The sequence below is a fragment of the Budorcas taxicolor genome, chromosome 1 (genome assembly GCF_023091745.1).
Source record: "Budorcas taxicolor isolate Tak-1 chromosome 1, Takin1.1, whole genome shotgun sequence".
NCBI lineage: Eukaryota > Metazoa > Chordata > Mammalia > Artiodactyla > Bovidae > Budorcas > Budorcas taxicolor.
In genome coordinates, this window is record NC_068910.1 from 9,156,297 (window position 1) to 9,171,683 (window position 15,387).

The 15,387-nt window shown below is 51.7% G+C and overlaps 1 protein-coding gene and 1 long non-coding RNA gene across 5 annotated transcripts; one reads left to right on the forward strand and one right to left on the reverse strand.

Annotated features, from left to right (window-relative positions):
- Positions 1-291: 291 nt before the first annotated feature.
- CCDC51 (coiled-coil domain containing 51) lies at positions 292-11,177 on the reverse strand. 2 transcript variants are annotated; one of them, XM_052641138.1, is made up of 5 exons: positions 11,107-11,151; positions 10,688-10,766; positions 3,779-4,083; positions 2,169-2,333; positions 292-1,634 (listed from the first exon to the last, which is right to left on the reverse strand). In XM_052641138.1, the coding sequence occupies exons 3-5, from the start codon at positions 4,073-4,075 to the stop codon at positions 879-881; spliced, it is 1,218 nt and encodes a 405-aa protein (XP_052497098.1). In that variant the 5' UTR covers positions 4,076-4,083; positions 10,688-10,766; positions 11,107-11,151; the 3' UTR covers positions 292-878. The 2 variants fall into 2 exon arrangements, with proteins under 2 accessions (XP_052497098.1, XP_052497106.1); XM_052641146.1 differs by lacking the exon at positions 10,688-10,766 and having other exon boundaries at positions 11,107-11,177.
- Positions 11,178-11,214: 37 nt separating this feature from the next.
- On the forward strand, positions 11,215-13,264 carry LOC128048725 (uncharacterized). Of its 3 annotated transcripts, none has more exons than XR_008199402.1 (4): positions 11,215-11,337; positions 11,427-11,482; positions 11,566-11,653; positions 13,067-13,264. It is a non-coding gene; the product is annotated as an uncharacterized LOC128048725 (long non-coding RNA). The 3 variants fall into 3 exon arrangements; XR_008199400.1 differs by having other exon boundaries at positions 11,216-11,337; positions 11,570-11,653; XR_008199403.1 differs by lacking the exon at positions 11,427-11,482 and having other exon boundaries at positions 11,251-11,337.
- The last annotated feature ends 2,123 nt before the right edge of the window (positions 13,265-15,387 follow it).

The window sequence follows — 15,387 nt, forward strand, 5'->3', positions numbered from 1 at the left end:
TCCCCATCACTGCCTCACTGCTCACACTGCTGGAGGGCTGAGCTCTGCCCAAGGCTGGAGAAGCCATCCCTAGGCTGTGTGTGACATGACACCCCGCCTAAGTGGCACTCCAGCAGGGAACCAGATTGGTCGCCAATCCCTGTAATTCTGTCCCCAGCAGTATTTACCAACCATTCCCCCAATCCTTGTTCCTGCTCTCCTCTGGTCAATCCTCCAGTGTTAGAACCAGGAAGTTCTCTCCAACATGGCACAGCAAGTGATCCAAAACAGGCCGTTACCATGGTCACCAGCAAGCCAAGTTTTATTTACTGGAAATCATGGGCCATCCGACACAGGTGGGTTGGACAAGTGGAGGACAGGCCAGGAAATCCAAAATGAAAATCAAGGCCTGGTGGGGGGTAGGGGGGGACCAGTGCATCAAAAATGGTCTTGAACCAAGGGCCAGATCAAGAGATGAGAGAGGAACTATAAGGGGGCGATTATCTTACTTTCAGGCCCAACCCTCGAGTTCCAAATCTGAATGTTCAATGGACAAAACTCAGTCTCACATACATTACTTTAAATAAGAAAAATGAAAGACGTTTTAATAAAATTGAAAGACGTGAGCACAAATATTTGCTGCTGCTGCTAAGTCGCTTCAGTCGTTTCCGACTCTGTGCGACCCCACAGACAGCAGCCCACCAGGCTCCCCCGTCCCTGGGATTCTCCAGGCAAGAAGAAATATTTGCTAGTTAATGTCAATTAGTGTAAAAAGCAAAGGATGTGTGCCGGTGAGGTCAGACTCAGGCTGAGTACACTCCCGGAAGTCCACTTCATTACTTCATTCTCTTACTAAATCCACATCCATACCCCCTCCCTCTGGAGGAGGGTCCAGGGGGCTAGCTGGCCCTGAACAGCATATAAAGCACAGGTAGGACGGCCACAAACGTCGCGCAGGTGACCAGCGTGCCATAGACGGTGTTCCTGTTGACCTGGGCTTCCAGCCTCTGCTCCGTGTCCGACAGTGCCATGATCATGCTCCCCTGCTCCAGCAGGGAACCAGGCAGAGCTCCGTCTGCAGACTCCACCAGGCCCGGGTGTGCTGCAGCCTTTGCAAGCTGAACCACCCCAGCCACTTGGCTCACGGTCTTTTCCAGGCCATCAAGCTGCTCTCGTAAACCCTCTAGACGTGAACGGACCTGCCTAGAATGGCTGAGCTGCTCTCTCAAGGCAGCTAAAAGGACATCTGTGTCTCTGTCTCGGGTCGGGGAAGAACCTGCCTGGGACAAAGAGCTCTGCCCGGTCCCAGCTTGCACCAGGCCCTTCAGGTCTGCCACGAGGTCACGGAGGTCCCTCTGCTGGAGTGAGTAGCTAGACGCTTGTTCTCGGATGGCTTCCTGGAGGCTCACAGGCCCCTTCTGGGCCTCCAGGAGCAAAGCCTTCAACTCCTGGAGCCGCACGCGGTTCACGTAGGTGGAGCCAGCCACACCGATCAAGGCCCCCAGGACTGACCCGATGAGCGACCAGTTCTTGGTCCTCTCTGCCCGGGTGCGCTCCTTCTCGTGGCTTTCCCGCACGGCTGCAGAGAAGAGGGAGAATTTCTCTCGCTCAGAGTCTTCCGCGCGCAGGTAGGTCATACGAAGCCGCTTCTCCTCCTGCGGAAGCAAAGCTGTCATATAGCAGCAACCTGGCCCAGCAGCCTCCAGCGGAAGTCCCACAACCACGTCCCTGGAGCTTGGCTTCAGGCCTGGCATGGATTACATGTTCTATAAACACGCCGGGTGAGTGAGGGCAGCATTAAGTCTGGACGGGTTGGGGGAGCAAAGAACCGGGGATGGTCCAGGTGAGCAGTGCTATCCTCCCTGGGCAGTCGTGGGTCTGACCAGACATGCATGCGGGTCTCCAGACTGTGTCTGTCAGAAGGGAAGTATCTGGCACTCTCCGGGAGGCCCTCTCCATGGTGCTCCCTCCCAATAATCTGGGGCCCAGAGTATACTAGACCGTTGATCCCAGTTCTCCAGGAGTGGAGAGGGTGGACAGGCACTGGAGGCCCGGAGCCCAGTCTCTCCCCAGGGTCTTCTGGTTTACCTCCTCACCAGGTCTCTGACCCCTAAACCCATCAGAGCCCCCACCTCGCCCCTCCACACCCTGCAGGCTAGGGTCCCCGGCCGGCTAAGGAAGGAGCCTACCTGCAGCATCCTGTGCTCCAGAGTGGCCAGCTCCAGGTACTGGTTATCGTCTCTGGAGATGCGGTCCAGGCGGTCCCTCACCTCCTTCAGCTTGGCCTGCTGACTTTCTAAGTCTTCGCGAGCCTCCCGGACAAGCCCTCGAGCCACCATGAACACTTTCTCTGCCTGCAGTGAGAACAATAGAAGTCACCTGCCCCTTTCTCCATGCCACACAGGGTCCTCTCCACTTCTAACCAGACGCAGCTGAGAAGAGGTCTGGGGGATGTCAGTGCAAAGGCTGGAAAGAAAGTCCCTTGGACACACAATCCTGGCTCACCCAGTGGTCCCCAGGGTGCAGCCCCGGGCCTTTAATTGGCTTCCTGGGTGTTACCTTAGCTACACCTCCCAACATCACTGAACACCATGATAGGCATTGCCAGGCCTCCAGTCAACAGGCTGAGAAACCCTGGCTCAGTGAAAGTCAAGACCTCGGAGGGGAGAGACAGCACTGTACCTCAACAGCTCTGGCTGAGCCCCAGGTTCTTCCCACGCCACCACACTGGTCTGTGCCAGGGTGGGAAACAAGATTGTTGTTCTTGTTCAGTCACTCAGTCATGTCTGACTCTGAGACTCCATGGACCGCAGCATGCCAGGCCTCCCTGTCCTTCACTATCTTCTAGCTGCTGCTGCTGCTTAGTCGCTTCAGTCGTGTCCGACTCTGTGCGACCCCATAGATGGCAGCCCACCAGGCTCCACCGTCCCTGGGATTCTCCAGGCAAGAACATTGGAGTGGGTTGCCATTTCCTTCTCCAATGCATGAAAGTGAAAAGTGAAAGTGAAGTCGCTGAGTCACGTCCAACTCTTCCCAACCCCGTGGACTGCAGCCTACCAGGCTCCTCCGTCCATGGGATTTTCCAGGCAAGAATACTGGAGTGGACTGCCATTTCCTTCTCCAGTGCATGAAAGTGAAAAGTGAAAGTGAAGTCGATCAGTCACATCCGACTCTTCACAACCCCATGGACTGCAGCCTACCAGGCTCCTCCGTCCGTGGGATTTTCCAGGCAAGAGTGCTGGAGTGGAGTGCCATTGCCTTCTCCAACTATCTTCTAGTGTTTGCTCAAAGTCATGTCCGTTGAGTTGATGATGCCAGAGATGGCGGAACGCGTTTCCCCTGCCACAGAGGACTGGACAACCAGAGGCAGTTCTCCCCACCTCACAGTCTGATTAATTCCCAGGGCCTCCACCTTCTCGAGGGATGTTTTAACCACAGTTGGGACTTTGAGGGCCTTGTAACCCTCCAGGCAACTCTCACCACCAACCCCTAAAACAGTCAACAAACGAAGTGTTTGCTGGCCCAACAGAAAGGATGTTAATGGCCCAGGACCCCCTGGTACACAGCATACACAGCAATTTGTTGCAATGGGGAATGGGGGCCCTTCACCCCGGTAATAGCAAACCCAGCCATCAGGTGAGAAACAACTCAGCTCCCCGTCCTAGTGGTACGTATTCAAGGACAGACCAATCTGGACGTGGCCTCCCAGCACCTGTGGCTGGTCATTTATTTGGCAGGAGCCTCCAGGCCACACTGCCCAGGTCAGAGGGCAGGGCCAAACCCCAGTTCCCGTCCTCACCTCAGTGACGTTTCCCTGGGCCTCTCGAACCTCATTGAGTCCCACAAACTCTTCATATCTGTCCCACCAAGTCTTGGCCGTGGAGGACGCCCGCTGCCGAATGCTGTGCCCCAGGGTTGCGCCCAGTGCAGTGAGGCGGTGGTACAGCCCCAGGGCCACCTCCTCAGGCCTCTTCTCTCTGGGCTGGCCGGGGCCATGGCTGGAGAGAGTCCTGGTCAGAAAGAGGTCCCTCCGTACCAGTACGGGAGACACACCCCCGACGTGGTGCATGGCCAACACACGGCTGCGCCCTGTCATCCGGAGATCTGTGGGGAGAGGCCAGACAGATCGGCTGACAGCTGACAAAGGCAGGGCTCAAGTCGGGTCTCATGCCCGAGAGTCTCCATTAAAAAGTCCAAACTGGGGACTTCCCGGGTGGCACGGTGGCTAAGAATCCAACTGCCAAGGCAGAAGACACGGGTTCGAGCCCTGATTCGGGAAGATTCCACGTTCCGTGGAGCAACCACGCCCATGTGCCACACGACTACGTGTGCACATGTGCGGCAAGTACTGAAGTCCGAGAGCCTAGAGCCTGTGCTCCGCAGCAAGAGGAGCCACTGCAATGAGAAGCCCCCGAACTGCAGCAGAGGAACTGGCTCTCACCAGAAAAAGCCTGCGCAAAGCGACAGAGACCCAGGTGACCAAAATAAGTAAAGATATATATATTTTTTTAAGGACAGACTGTTGGGCCCGGAGAGGGAAGCCACCAGGGTCAGGCTTTGCCGGGGGCTCTCCTGGAGAATGAAGCACGTAAGGGAAGAACATATTTAGGAACCCAAGCCTCCCACCTCCCTCCAGGACGCCAGGAGCCAGACCCTCCCATTCCACCCACCTTCCTGCATCCCCAGGTCTGCATGAGAAGCCTGGTGGCCAGTTTTCGGATAACCTCAAAGATCCTTTTTTTTTTTTTCCTGATGTGGGCCATTTTTAAAGTCTTTATTGACTTTGTTACACTATTCCTTATGCTTTGGTTTTTGGCCTACTGAATTTGTTACAATATTGCTTCCGTTTCCTGTTTCACTGTTTTGGCCATGAGATATGCGGCATCTTAGCTCCGGACCAGGGATCCAACCTGCACCCCGTACATCGAAAGGTGAAGCCTTAGCCACTGGACCACCAGGGAAGTCCCTCACAGAAAATTCCGAAAACTATGTTGTGTCCGTGCTCAACAGAGCCTCGCAAGGATTCACAGACACTGCCAGGGAAACTGTGGAATTAACTGAGGGGATTTGGGGAAAGATTTCTGTAAATGACTATCAAAACCAGCTTCGCGGACTCCCTGAGGGCTGTCTCCAGACAGGGAAGCAGTTTCAGTTCTGTTCTAGGACACAGGTCATTCATGTCCCAGGGCAGAAAGCTCCCGCCTCAAGAGACAATTCGGGGTAAAAACAAAGCAAAACCAAACCGCTCAGATTGCTTCATAGAGGACGGCTCTTCTGAGGTTCCCAGCAAACCTTCCTTCTGCCCTCCAAACCCAGACATTCCAGGTGACCAACTCCGAGTCTCACATGTCTCACTTTCCATAAGCTTTCTTCCTCCTCCCCAACCCCGGGAACTGCCCAACAGGTTAGGTTTCTTTAATCTTTCCCTTTTCAGCCTTGCTCTGATGTTTGGGCCCCCACAATGCCTACTACTCTGGTACCTGAACAGCATGGGGAGTCTCCCATCAGCCAGGCAGGCCTGGCCTGAGCCCAAGTGCAGGAATGATGCTGAGGACCCAGAAGAGAGAGCCAGGGGACCCTCATTCTCAGGCAAACCCTGCTCCAGAGCACCCCATCCCCAAGTACTGACTTCTGGGAGTCAAAGGACCAGACCAGAGAAAAGAGAGCGGAGGGAGGAGGGGACAGGAAGACAGACTAGGAGAGCTCCAATTACAGAGAAAAGTGCTTCCGGATGTAAGGTGATCTCAGCCTCCCACCCCGGCCCCCTCCCCACAGTACCACAGAGAAGCTCAGACCCTCTCGGAAACATAGTTGGTTGGGTCGGGGAACGCGTCCTGGAAAAAGCCTGGGCCAAGAGCCACAGAAAGGGACATCCCTATGACAATGGGTCCACGCTGGTGCTGCACCCGAACCCCAAAGGCCCAAAGGAGCACAGGCCATCCATGCCCCCGGGGTCGAGCAAGCCTCCAGGAGCTCAAGGCCAGTGCTCACTGCTCACAGACTGTGCCCCACAACATTCCTGCAGGTGTGCCCCTGTCAAAACAAAGCGTGCAGCCTTGTGGACCTGCCCACCACCACCCCCACGGAAAGGTGTCCCTTTTGGCTGTCACTACTTCCTAGCCCCCTTCTCTCTTGATCCCGCCTGACAGCAAGCCTGCTCTCCTGAAGCCCTGCAGAACCTCCCCCTTGTCGCATCCAGCAGCTGCTACTTGGACTTCTCCTCCAGCACCTCTGCAGCTTTCAGCACCCTCCCATTCTGAAACCACCACCCCGCCTCCTCAGATCCCTCTAACCTTCTCAACAGAGCGCATTCCTGGATCCCAGGAAGATCACTCATCCCAGGCAGAGAAGATAGCCCCCACCTCCTACACGGTCTTGGCTTCCTCCCCTGCCCCTCACAACCGACTTCACACCCCTCAGGCAAAAACCCTGAGTTCCCCAGTCAGCTGGTGTGAATGCCAGTCCTTCCAACCACCACCAAGGCCCAGTCCTCTCAGCCCAATCCCCTTTCTCCTCTCCATCACTGTAAGAACCCCACTCCAGCAACCCCGCCACACTGAGCACGATCCCACCGCAGGGTCTGTGCCCCGCCACTTCCCCTGCATGGACCACTCCTCCTCCACAAGTCCAGCCACTTTACACCTACGTCTGTTCAAACATCACCTCTTGATAAGGGCTTTCCTGACAACCCCCTCCTTCGCCACCATCAGACTCCCACGTTTTCTCCATCAGACACACATGTTGCCTTCTTCCTGTGTGCCTCGCCCCTCACCAGAACAGAAGCTTAGAGAGAGCAGGGACGAAGCTTCAGGAGGGGACACACCAATGACTCCAAGTGGCTCCCCGACTCCAGGCCCTCCTCTCAGCCTCCCACCACCATCCCTGCCCCCGTCTCCCAGCTCCTTCCCACTGAGATGTCTCATAGGCCCCTCGGACCAGCCAGCGAAGGGAAGACATTCCTGGCAGTGGAACATGGCTTGACATCGTCTAAAATCTGCAGGGCTACCTGTGCAGCTGGAAAGAAGTAGAGGAGAGTGGGGAGGGCTGGACCGAGGCCAAAGTGAGCAGGGTCTGGGTCAGGTTCAGAACCTTGCCTCTCCAAATCCATTCTCCTGCTCCAGCCAGATTACTGTCTCCTCCCAACTGCCCTCTCCTCAAACCTCCATCACCAGCACCTCATGCTCACCTGCAGCTGATAGTCGGCTTCATTTCTCACCCAGAAAATGTTTTAAAATTGGAAGAGAACGTCCATAAACTCCTGCCATATCTTCGCACCTGCCAGTGTCTGTCTCATCCCCCCACCTTCTCTCACTCTTCAGGATGAAAACTTCCTGCTGTAGGGAAGGCCATGCCGTGCTCCAGGTCCCATATCCTCTCCCCTGCACAGACACGGCTCAGGAATTGATGCAACCACCCCACCCCCACTCCAGCAACTGCCCCGCTTCTCTGCTCCTCTTTACTCCGTGACAGAGCGCCTGCACCAGCTGTCTGCAGTTCCTCTCCTCCGGGTCTCACTTAACCGCCTCTCTGATCTGGCCTCCACTCCCACCCGGCCAGTGGAACTGCTCTTGTTCTGGTCATTCCCATGTGCCTAAAACCAATGATCAGTTTCCTCCTCATCTCACTTGCCCTGTCGGCAGCCTGTACCTTATGATAGCTTCCTCCTTCTTAAACCACCTTCTCTTGGCTTCCAGTCCCCACTCATTTCCACAGCCTCTCCACATGATGCCCCAGGGCTCTGTCCTCAGGCTCCTCTTTCATCCAGTCTTGTGACTTGAAAAACCGGCTACTTCTACGATTGACTGTAGGGATGGTTGCACAAGACTGTAAATACATTAAAACCACTCAACTGTACGCATTAAGTAGGTGAATTGTATGGCTGCGTGCCTGCGGACTCACTTCAGTCCTGTCGGATTCTTTGTGACCCCACGGACTGTAGCCCACCAGGCTTCTCTGTCCACGAGATTCTCTAGTCAAGAATACTGGAGTGGGTTGCCATGTCCTTCTCCAGGAGATCTTCCCAACCCCAGGATCAAGCCCGCGGCTCCTGCACTGCAGGCAGATTCTTTACCACTGAGCCACCAGGGAAGCCAGAAGTGCAGGGTTCAGTTCAGTTCAGTTCAGTTCAGTCGCTCAGTCGTGTCCGACTCTTTGCGACCCCATGAATCGCAGCACGCCAGGCCTCCCTGTCCATCACCAACTCCCAGAGTTCACTCAGAGTCGCGTCCATCGAGTCGGTGATGCCATCCAGCCATCTCATCCTCGGTTGTCCCCTTCTCCTCCCGCCCCTAATCCCTCCCAGCATCAAAGTCTTCTCCAATGAGTAAACTCTTCGCATGAGCTGGCCAAAGTACTGGAGTTTCAGCTTTAGCATCATTCCTTCCAAAGAAATCCCAGGGCTGATCTCCTTCAGAATGGACTGGTTGGATCTCCTTGCAGTCCAAGGGACTCTCAAGTCTTCTCCAACACCACAGTTCAAAAGCATCAATTCTTCGGCGCTCAGCCTTCTTCACAGTCCAACTCTCACATCCATACATGACTACCGGAAAAACCGTAGCCTTGACTAGACGGACCTTAGTCGGCAAAGTAATGTCTCTGCTTTCGAATATGCTATCTAGGTTGGTCATAACTTTCCTTCCAAGAAGTAAGCGTCTTTTAATTGCATGGCTGCAATCACCATCTGCAGTGATTTTGGAGCCCAAAAAAATAAAGTCTGACACTGTTTCCACTGTTTCCCCATCTATTTCCCATGGAGTGATGGGACCGGATGCCATGATCTTCCTTTTCTGAATGTTGAGCTTTAAGCCAACTTTTTCACTCTCCTCTTTTACTTTCATCAAGAGTCTTTTTAGTTCCTCTTCACTTTCTGCCATAAGGGTGGTGTCATCTGCATATCGGAGGTTATTGATATTTCTCCCGGCAATCTTGACTCCAGCTTGTGTTTCTTCCAGCCCAGCGTTTCTCATGATGTACTCTGCATATAAGTTAAATAAGCAGGGTGACAATACACAGCCTTGACGTACTCCTTTTCCTATTTGGAAACAGTCTGTTTAAATCATATCTCAATAAAGCTGTCACCGGAAAACAAACAGGGCTTGCCTGGTGGCTCAGTGGTGAGGAATCCGCCTGCCGATACAGGAGACACGGGTTCAATCCCTAGTCCAGGAAGATCCCGAGAACAGCAGGCCTGTGCACCGCAACTACTGAGCCAGTGCTCTAGAATCCAGGAGCCACAACTACTGAAACCTGCAAACCCGCTCGCACTAGAGCCCAAACACCACAATTAGAGAGTAGCCCCCACTCGCCTCAGCTAGAGAAAAGCCCGTACTGCAAGAAGACCCAACACAGCCAAAAAAAAAAACCACATACACACACAGAATTCCCTGGTGGGCCAGTTTAGGAGGACTTGGGAGCTTTCACTGTCAGGGCCTGTATTCAGTCCCTGGCTGGGGAACTTCGATCCAGAAAGCTACATGGTGTGGCCAAAAATAAAGTAAAAAAAAAAAAAAAAAAAGCAAGCAAACTGTATTTGGGCCTCTCCAGTCCAAAGCTCTCTTCTGAATTCCAGGCTCATTTACCAAACTGCCCAATCCAGGTCTCTGCTAGGAAAGCTGATGGGAATCTTCCTCTCCCAAAGCTGCCTTTACCACAGCCTTCTCCATCTCAGCGGATGGAAACCCCAAGTCCCAATCAGGCTCAAACTCTCACACCATCCCTGACTTTGCCTTCTCTCCCTCCTCACAGCCAGTCCATTAGCAAATGTCACCTCCACCTCTGAAACTAAATCCAGATTCCCTCTTCCTCTTGCCCCTGCTATACCAAGTGCCCAAGTGAAAGTTGCTCAGTCATGCCCAACTCTTTGTGATCCTATGGACTATACAGTCCAGGGAATTCTCCAGGCCAGAAAACTGGAGTGGGTAGCCTTTCCCTTCTCCAGGGGATCTTCCCAACCAGGGACTGAACCCAGGTCTCCCGCATTCCAGGTGGATTCTTTACCAGCTGAGCCACAAGGGAAGCCCTAGTCCCAAAGACCAATGTCTTTTGCTCGGGTTATCCTAAAAGCCTCCGGCAGATGTCTGTGCTTCTACTCTAGCTCCTACTGTCAGAGCAGGCAGTGGTCCTTTCAAAACACAGGTCAGACCATCTCTCTCTCTCTGCTCAAGTCCTGCGATGGTTTCTCCATTTCTTTCAAGGTAAAAGCCAAAATCCTTTCCAAGGCCTACTCGGCATCCACCTCCTGGCCCTCATCCTTCTCTCCTCTCACTTCATCTCCCATCAGTCTCCCTTTCCCCACTCTGTTCCAGTCACGTGGACCTTCTCTCCCAGTTTTTGTGAGATAAAATTGACATACACCATCACATAAATTTAAGATGTACAATGTGATGGCGTGACAAATGTATAGATAGCTAGATGTTCACCACAATAAGCTTAGCTGACCCATCTTTCACGTCACAAAGTTCCCATATAATTCCAGGCTTCCTGACGCTGCTCCCACACACTGAGCTATTCCCACCTCAGGACCCTGACACGTCCTGATCGCTATCTGTGTGCTTGCGCTCTTCTCTTTTTTCAAGTCCTGCTCAAATGTCACAGGCGTGCACTCCCACTCCAGGACGCCTTACCCACTCTGTTTTATTTTTCCCCAGACACCTCTCACAGGATCCGTGCTTTGCATTTCACGTATTCACTGATAGTCTGTCTTACTCACCAGAATGGCCGCTCTGCCAGAGCAGGCACTGTTTTGTTCATTGCTGCAGCCTCAGTGCCTAAAGTACTGCCTGCGTGTACTACACGCCCAGCAAAAAAAAAATACTGGATGAATAAACAGAATTTGCAAAATGTCGCACTCGGAGCTATATTACAAAACTCCTTCCGGGAGCCTCCAAAGCTCTAGAACCGGTGATCTAGCCCCCGCCCTCCCCACTCCCCGCTCCTACTTCCCTCACATCTCCCTCCAGTCACACTGTGCTTTCCTAGGTTCCAGCGATGCACCGAGCTTCAAGGCCTTTGCACAAGCCCATCCTGCAGTTCTTTCCCTGTGCTTTTTTCCAAGCTTAGCGCTTGCGGTTAAGCACCCCTCGCGGCTTCCGGACTCTCCCCGGGAAGGACATCCCGCCGTCCTAGTACCTGACGCGCTTTGCGCCTCAAGCCCCAAGGAGCGCCCGCCACTCAGTTGATCGCCGACCCTTTAGGGCCCGCCTTTCGAAGGACCGCTTCCGGCAGGACCGCAACTTCCGCATCAGGAGCCAATCAGCGAGCCCGCGTGGAGGTATAGGCGCAGGGAGCTGGAACGGGGAGCTCCGCTTCCGGTGGCAGGGTCTGGGGAAGGGGCGGCAGGCGCCATGTCGGGCCGCGAAGGTAAGTGTGCAGGGACGATGGAGTGGGTCAGGGCGGAGAGGGTCGAGAGCCGGCGGGGCCTAGGCTGAGCGGGCTCGTGTCTCACCCAGGTGGCAAGAAGAAGCCCCTGAAGCAGCCCAAGAAGCAAGCCAAGGAGATGGACGAGGTGAGGGCGGGCGCAGAGGCATGGGCGGGCGCGGAGGGACTGGGTAATCCGCTTGCAGTGAACCCGCTTTCCCCTCTCCCTAGGAAGATAAGGCATTCAAACAGAAGCAGAAGGAGGAGCAGAAGAAACTCGAGGAGCTAAAAGCAAAGGCCGCGGGGAAAGGCCCCCTGGGTAAGTGAGGGCGGGGTAGAGATCAAACCGGACAAACGCGTGAGCATCAGTCTGGATATGGTCCCTAGCAGGTCACTGTCCTGCCCCTTGGATAAGCTGCAAGGTCTCTGCTCCTGTCCACTGCGGTGGATGGTCCTAGCAAGGCTTGGAATCGTAGCAGCTGGACGGGGTGAGAGCTAGACCCGGTATGGGCTTTTGCTTAGGCAGAAATGGAAATACAGAAATGTATCTCACACAAGTTCGTATAGTGGAGTTCCAGATATTCTCTATAGTTTCTTGCTCCAAATCCTTACTTCACTACTAGCTTTGCTGCTTATAACATTTCTTGACTACTCATATAAGTAAAAGTCTAGCAAATACTTTTGCACCCTTAGTTTTCACTGCTAGATGCCCCTAGGCTAATGGATAAAGTCCAGGCTTCTTGGCGTGTTTTTAAACTTAATTCTCTACCATTCTGTGTCTTCTCCCTTTGTGTAAGAGGAATTGATTACATATCAAAATAATTTTCAAAACTCATGAATCGTTGTATTTTGTGCTTCTTAAATCCTGTTTACATTCATCAAAATAGGGATTGTCTTCTCAGCAGTTACCTATACCCTACGGGATCACTGGGGCTCCCCCAGGTGGCCCGGTGGTAAAGAATCCTCCTGCTAATACAGGAGATGCAAGAGAGGAGAATTCAGTCCCTGGGTCAGGAATATCCCCTGGAGGAGGAAATGGCAACCCACTCCAGTATTCTTGCCTGGAAAATCCCACGGACAGAGGAAACTGTCAGGCTACAGTCTGTGGGATCGTAGAGCATGACGTGACAGAACATGAGCAGCACGCACATTTAAAGTCTGTTTTGTCACAGCGCATTGGACGTTTATTCCTATATTAGGTATGCTTAATTCTATAACTGTTTGTTAAATTACCTACCATATGTTACTTGTAAATTTGCTGAAATAAAGGTATTGAGTAAATCAGATCCCAGGATCGTAATACATACAGTAGTGTGGTATGTGACAGGTAAGAATATGGATTTGGAAGTCAGTCACGCTACCTAGGTTGGAATCTTTTCTTTGTTGCATACCAGTTTATAACTTTGAACAATATCTAACACTGAGACTTTGTTATCTGTAAAATGGGTTGAGGGGATGCGGATTAAGTGAGCCAGTCTGAAATACCCAACACGGTTGAGATGCAGATCAGTATACAGCCATTACTTGTGCCCTGCCTTTATTCTCATTCACCACCTTATTCATTTTTGCCGAGAAGTAATACTGGTAGAACCCTGTGCATGCTTGTGTCACAAAAATGCCCAGTACAAGAGCTGGCCCTTATTATTTAATAGGATCCATGGTAGACCCCTGAGGCTTCAACCATAGAGCTTGTGTTTTCCCTTGGTTGAGACTTTTTTTTTTCTTTTTGCAGCCACCGGTGGAATTAAGAAATCTGGCAAAAAGTAAGCTGTTCCTTGTGCCTGAGGCAATGATGACCCTTAGTTCCATTCCTGTTTAAACACCTGGATTCCCTGCCATAATATCTGTTGCCATCTATAGCTAGAATGAAGTGTTGTCTTGGAACCTATTGTACATTTAAGAATAAACTTTTGTAAAAAAAAAAAAAGTATACTTGGGTCATCTTGTCTTTAGTTCTTCTCAGCCATTTCTACCTTAGCTATGAGATCCATATAAAACCAGTCCAGAATCCTGCCACGGTGTGTTCTTCAGTCTGTGTGCTATCCTGATTTCTGTACCACCTTAATAAGGTTGTGCATCTGTTCATGTAAGGAACCTGCTGTGTGCAAGTTGAACATCCGCCAGTGAACAATTCCTCTTGTCAAGGCACTTCTCTGTTGGAGGGGAGCGAGTCTGTAAGGACTAAGCTTACTCTGAAGCGCCCAGGTCTGCGTTTCTACTAGGGCTTTAGAAGATCCTTGCTAGATTTGCACCTCTTATCTCCCCCATCCCCAACTCAATCCATCAGCAAAATTAAATCTAGACCCTTCATACTTAACTCTAATGCCACCAGATCTTCACTCTAATAAATCCCCACAATGACCAGTGAGGCACTAAGGGGTCTGGATGCTGCCCCCTACCCTCTGGTATCTACAGTTCATCCCCCTGATCTATCTTGAGCCATGGAGACCTACATTCCAAGCAAGCTTTCCCTTCACTGTTTTCACCTACTAGAAACTCTTCCTTAGTCCTCATGTCTCTTAACCCTGTTTCCTTTTTCCTCCTGACACTTATCATCTACCACTCTTGACTCCAGGAAGGGTAAATTCCTGGAGGACAGAGACCATAATGTACTTAGTGCTTATGTATGGAAACAGTTTAGATGCACAAGTGTAAATTTCATTTCTAGGATCTAGACACAACTATGGGAATAATGCTAATAACACTAAGCTTTCTCTTGAGAATGTGTTTTCCAGAAGGGCCCTGAGATTTTGCTGAGTCAAAATTGGAAAAGATTTTCATAGATTGAAGCTTGTATTACCACTCAGATGTACTTGATACTAGTGAAAGATAAACGTCCCGCTTTGGTTGTCTCCCGGAAAGTTACATAGCCAGTAGCATCCTCTTTGGACTTCAGGGATTCCCTACGGGACTTGCCAGCTGGCACCCTTCCCTGTGCTGCTGAGAAGAACCCTTCAGAGAGCCAGAGCTAGCATACTGCCCCTGAGATGAAGCTACTGCTCTTTTATTTGATGGAACCCAGTCTGCACTTACGAAGTATAATCTTGTGTTTTTACGAGACCAGAAACTTGGAGCAATTAAGATAAGCATCCAATATTTGTGTGACTATCTGAGGGAACCTACCAGTTACCTCAAAAAATTAAAGCCAGGTACTGAAGACCCTCTAGGCCCTGACAACTATCTCCCTTTCATTTACTGCCCTCCCAAATATTCATAGGATACTCATAGGCTAAGTTAGAATTCCACGGACAGAAGAGCCTAATGAGCTACAGTCCATGGGACTGCAAAGAGTCAGACACGATTGAGCGACACATGGATGAAAAGTCTTGCCCGTTACTTTCCAACACCTTGTTCCTGCTAAATGTCCTGCACACCACCGTGCCGTGCTTAGTCACCCAGTTGTGTCTGGCACTTTGTGACCCCATGGACTGCAGCCTGTCAGCTACTCAAGCCCAGCTTGAATCACTGCTCCTCTCTAAAACCTTACCTTCCTAATTTGCCATTGATAACGCCTACCTGGCACTTGTGTGGCCTCCATTTCAGTGTTGTATTCTTGTCTGAGTAATCTTGATGCCATCCTCTTTAATACCTCTTGATAACTCCCACTTAACCTGTAGGACAGCACAGTTGCTACTTCCATAGGACCTTCCTTGACTTCTTGAGTCTCATTCATTTCCATATTACCAGCACTTGGAACGAAGACACTTAAGAGCTCCCAGAGAAATGAATAAATATTAACAGCCTGAGGACTTCCTACACCCTTCAACACAAGCACACCCTTCTCAGACTTTCACCAAATGTACACATTCAAAACATTAACTGTACTCAAAGATGTGTGCTCATAACAGCTCTATTCCTAACTCCTAGCCCAACCCCATTCTTCCACACTCCTCCTCAAAAGAGCCTGGGGTATTTGAGAAGTGGGTCTGGCTGGACAGCGAGGTCACAAAAACCAAAAGTCTGAATGCCATAGATTCACATTGCACGGCTGAATATCTATCTGGGCGACCTTCAGCAAGCGCTGCTCTGTACCCCAGGGCATGTCAGGGAGCG

What these genes read in the sequence shown, in the direction of transcription:
- CCDC51 (XM_052641146.1), bottom strand. Translation starts at nt 4,075, where the DNA reads ATGACAGGGCGCAGCCGTGTGTTGGCCATGCACCACGTCGGGGGTGTG. An exon ending in CCCAGGGAAACGTCACTGAG is followed by an intron (nt 2,334 to 3,778) that starts GTGAGGACGGGA and finishes TTCTCACTGCAG; the next exon opens with GCAGAGAAAGTGTTCATGGT. An exon ending in TGGAGCACAGGATGCTGCAG is followed by an intron (nt 1,635 to 2,168) that starts GTAGGCTCCTTC and finishes TTGCTTCCGCAG; the next exon opens with GAGGAGAAGCGGCTTCGTAT.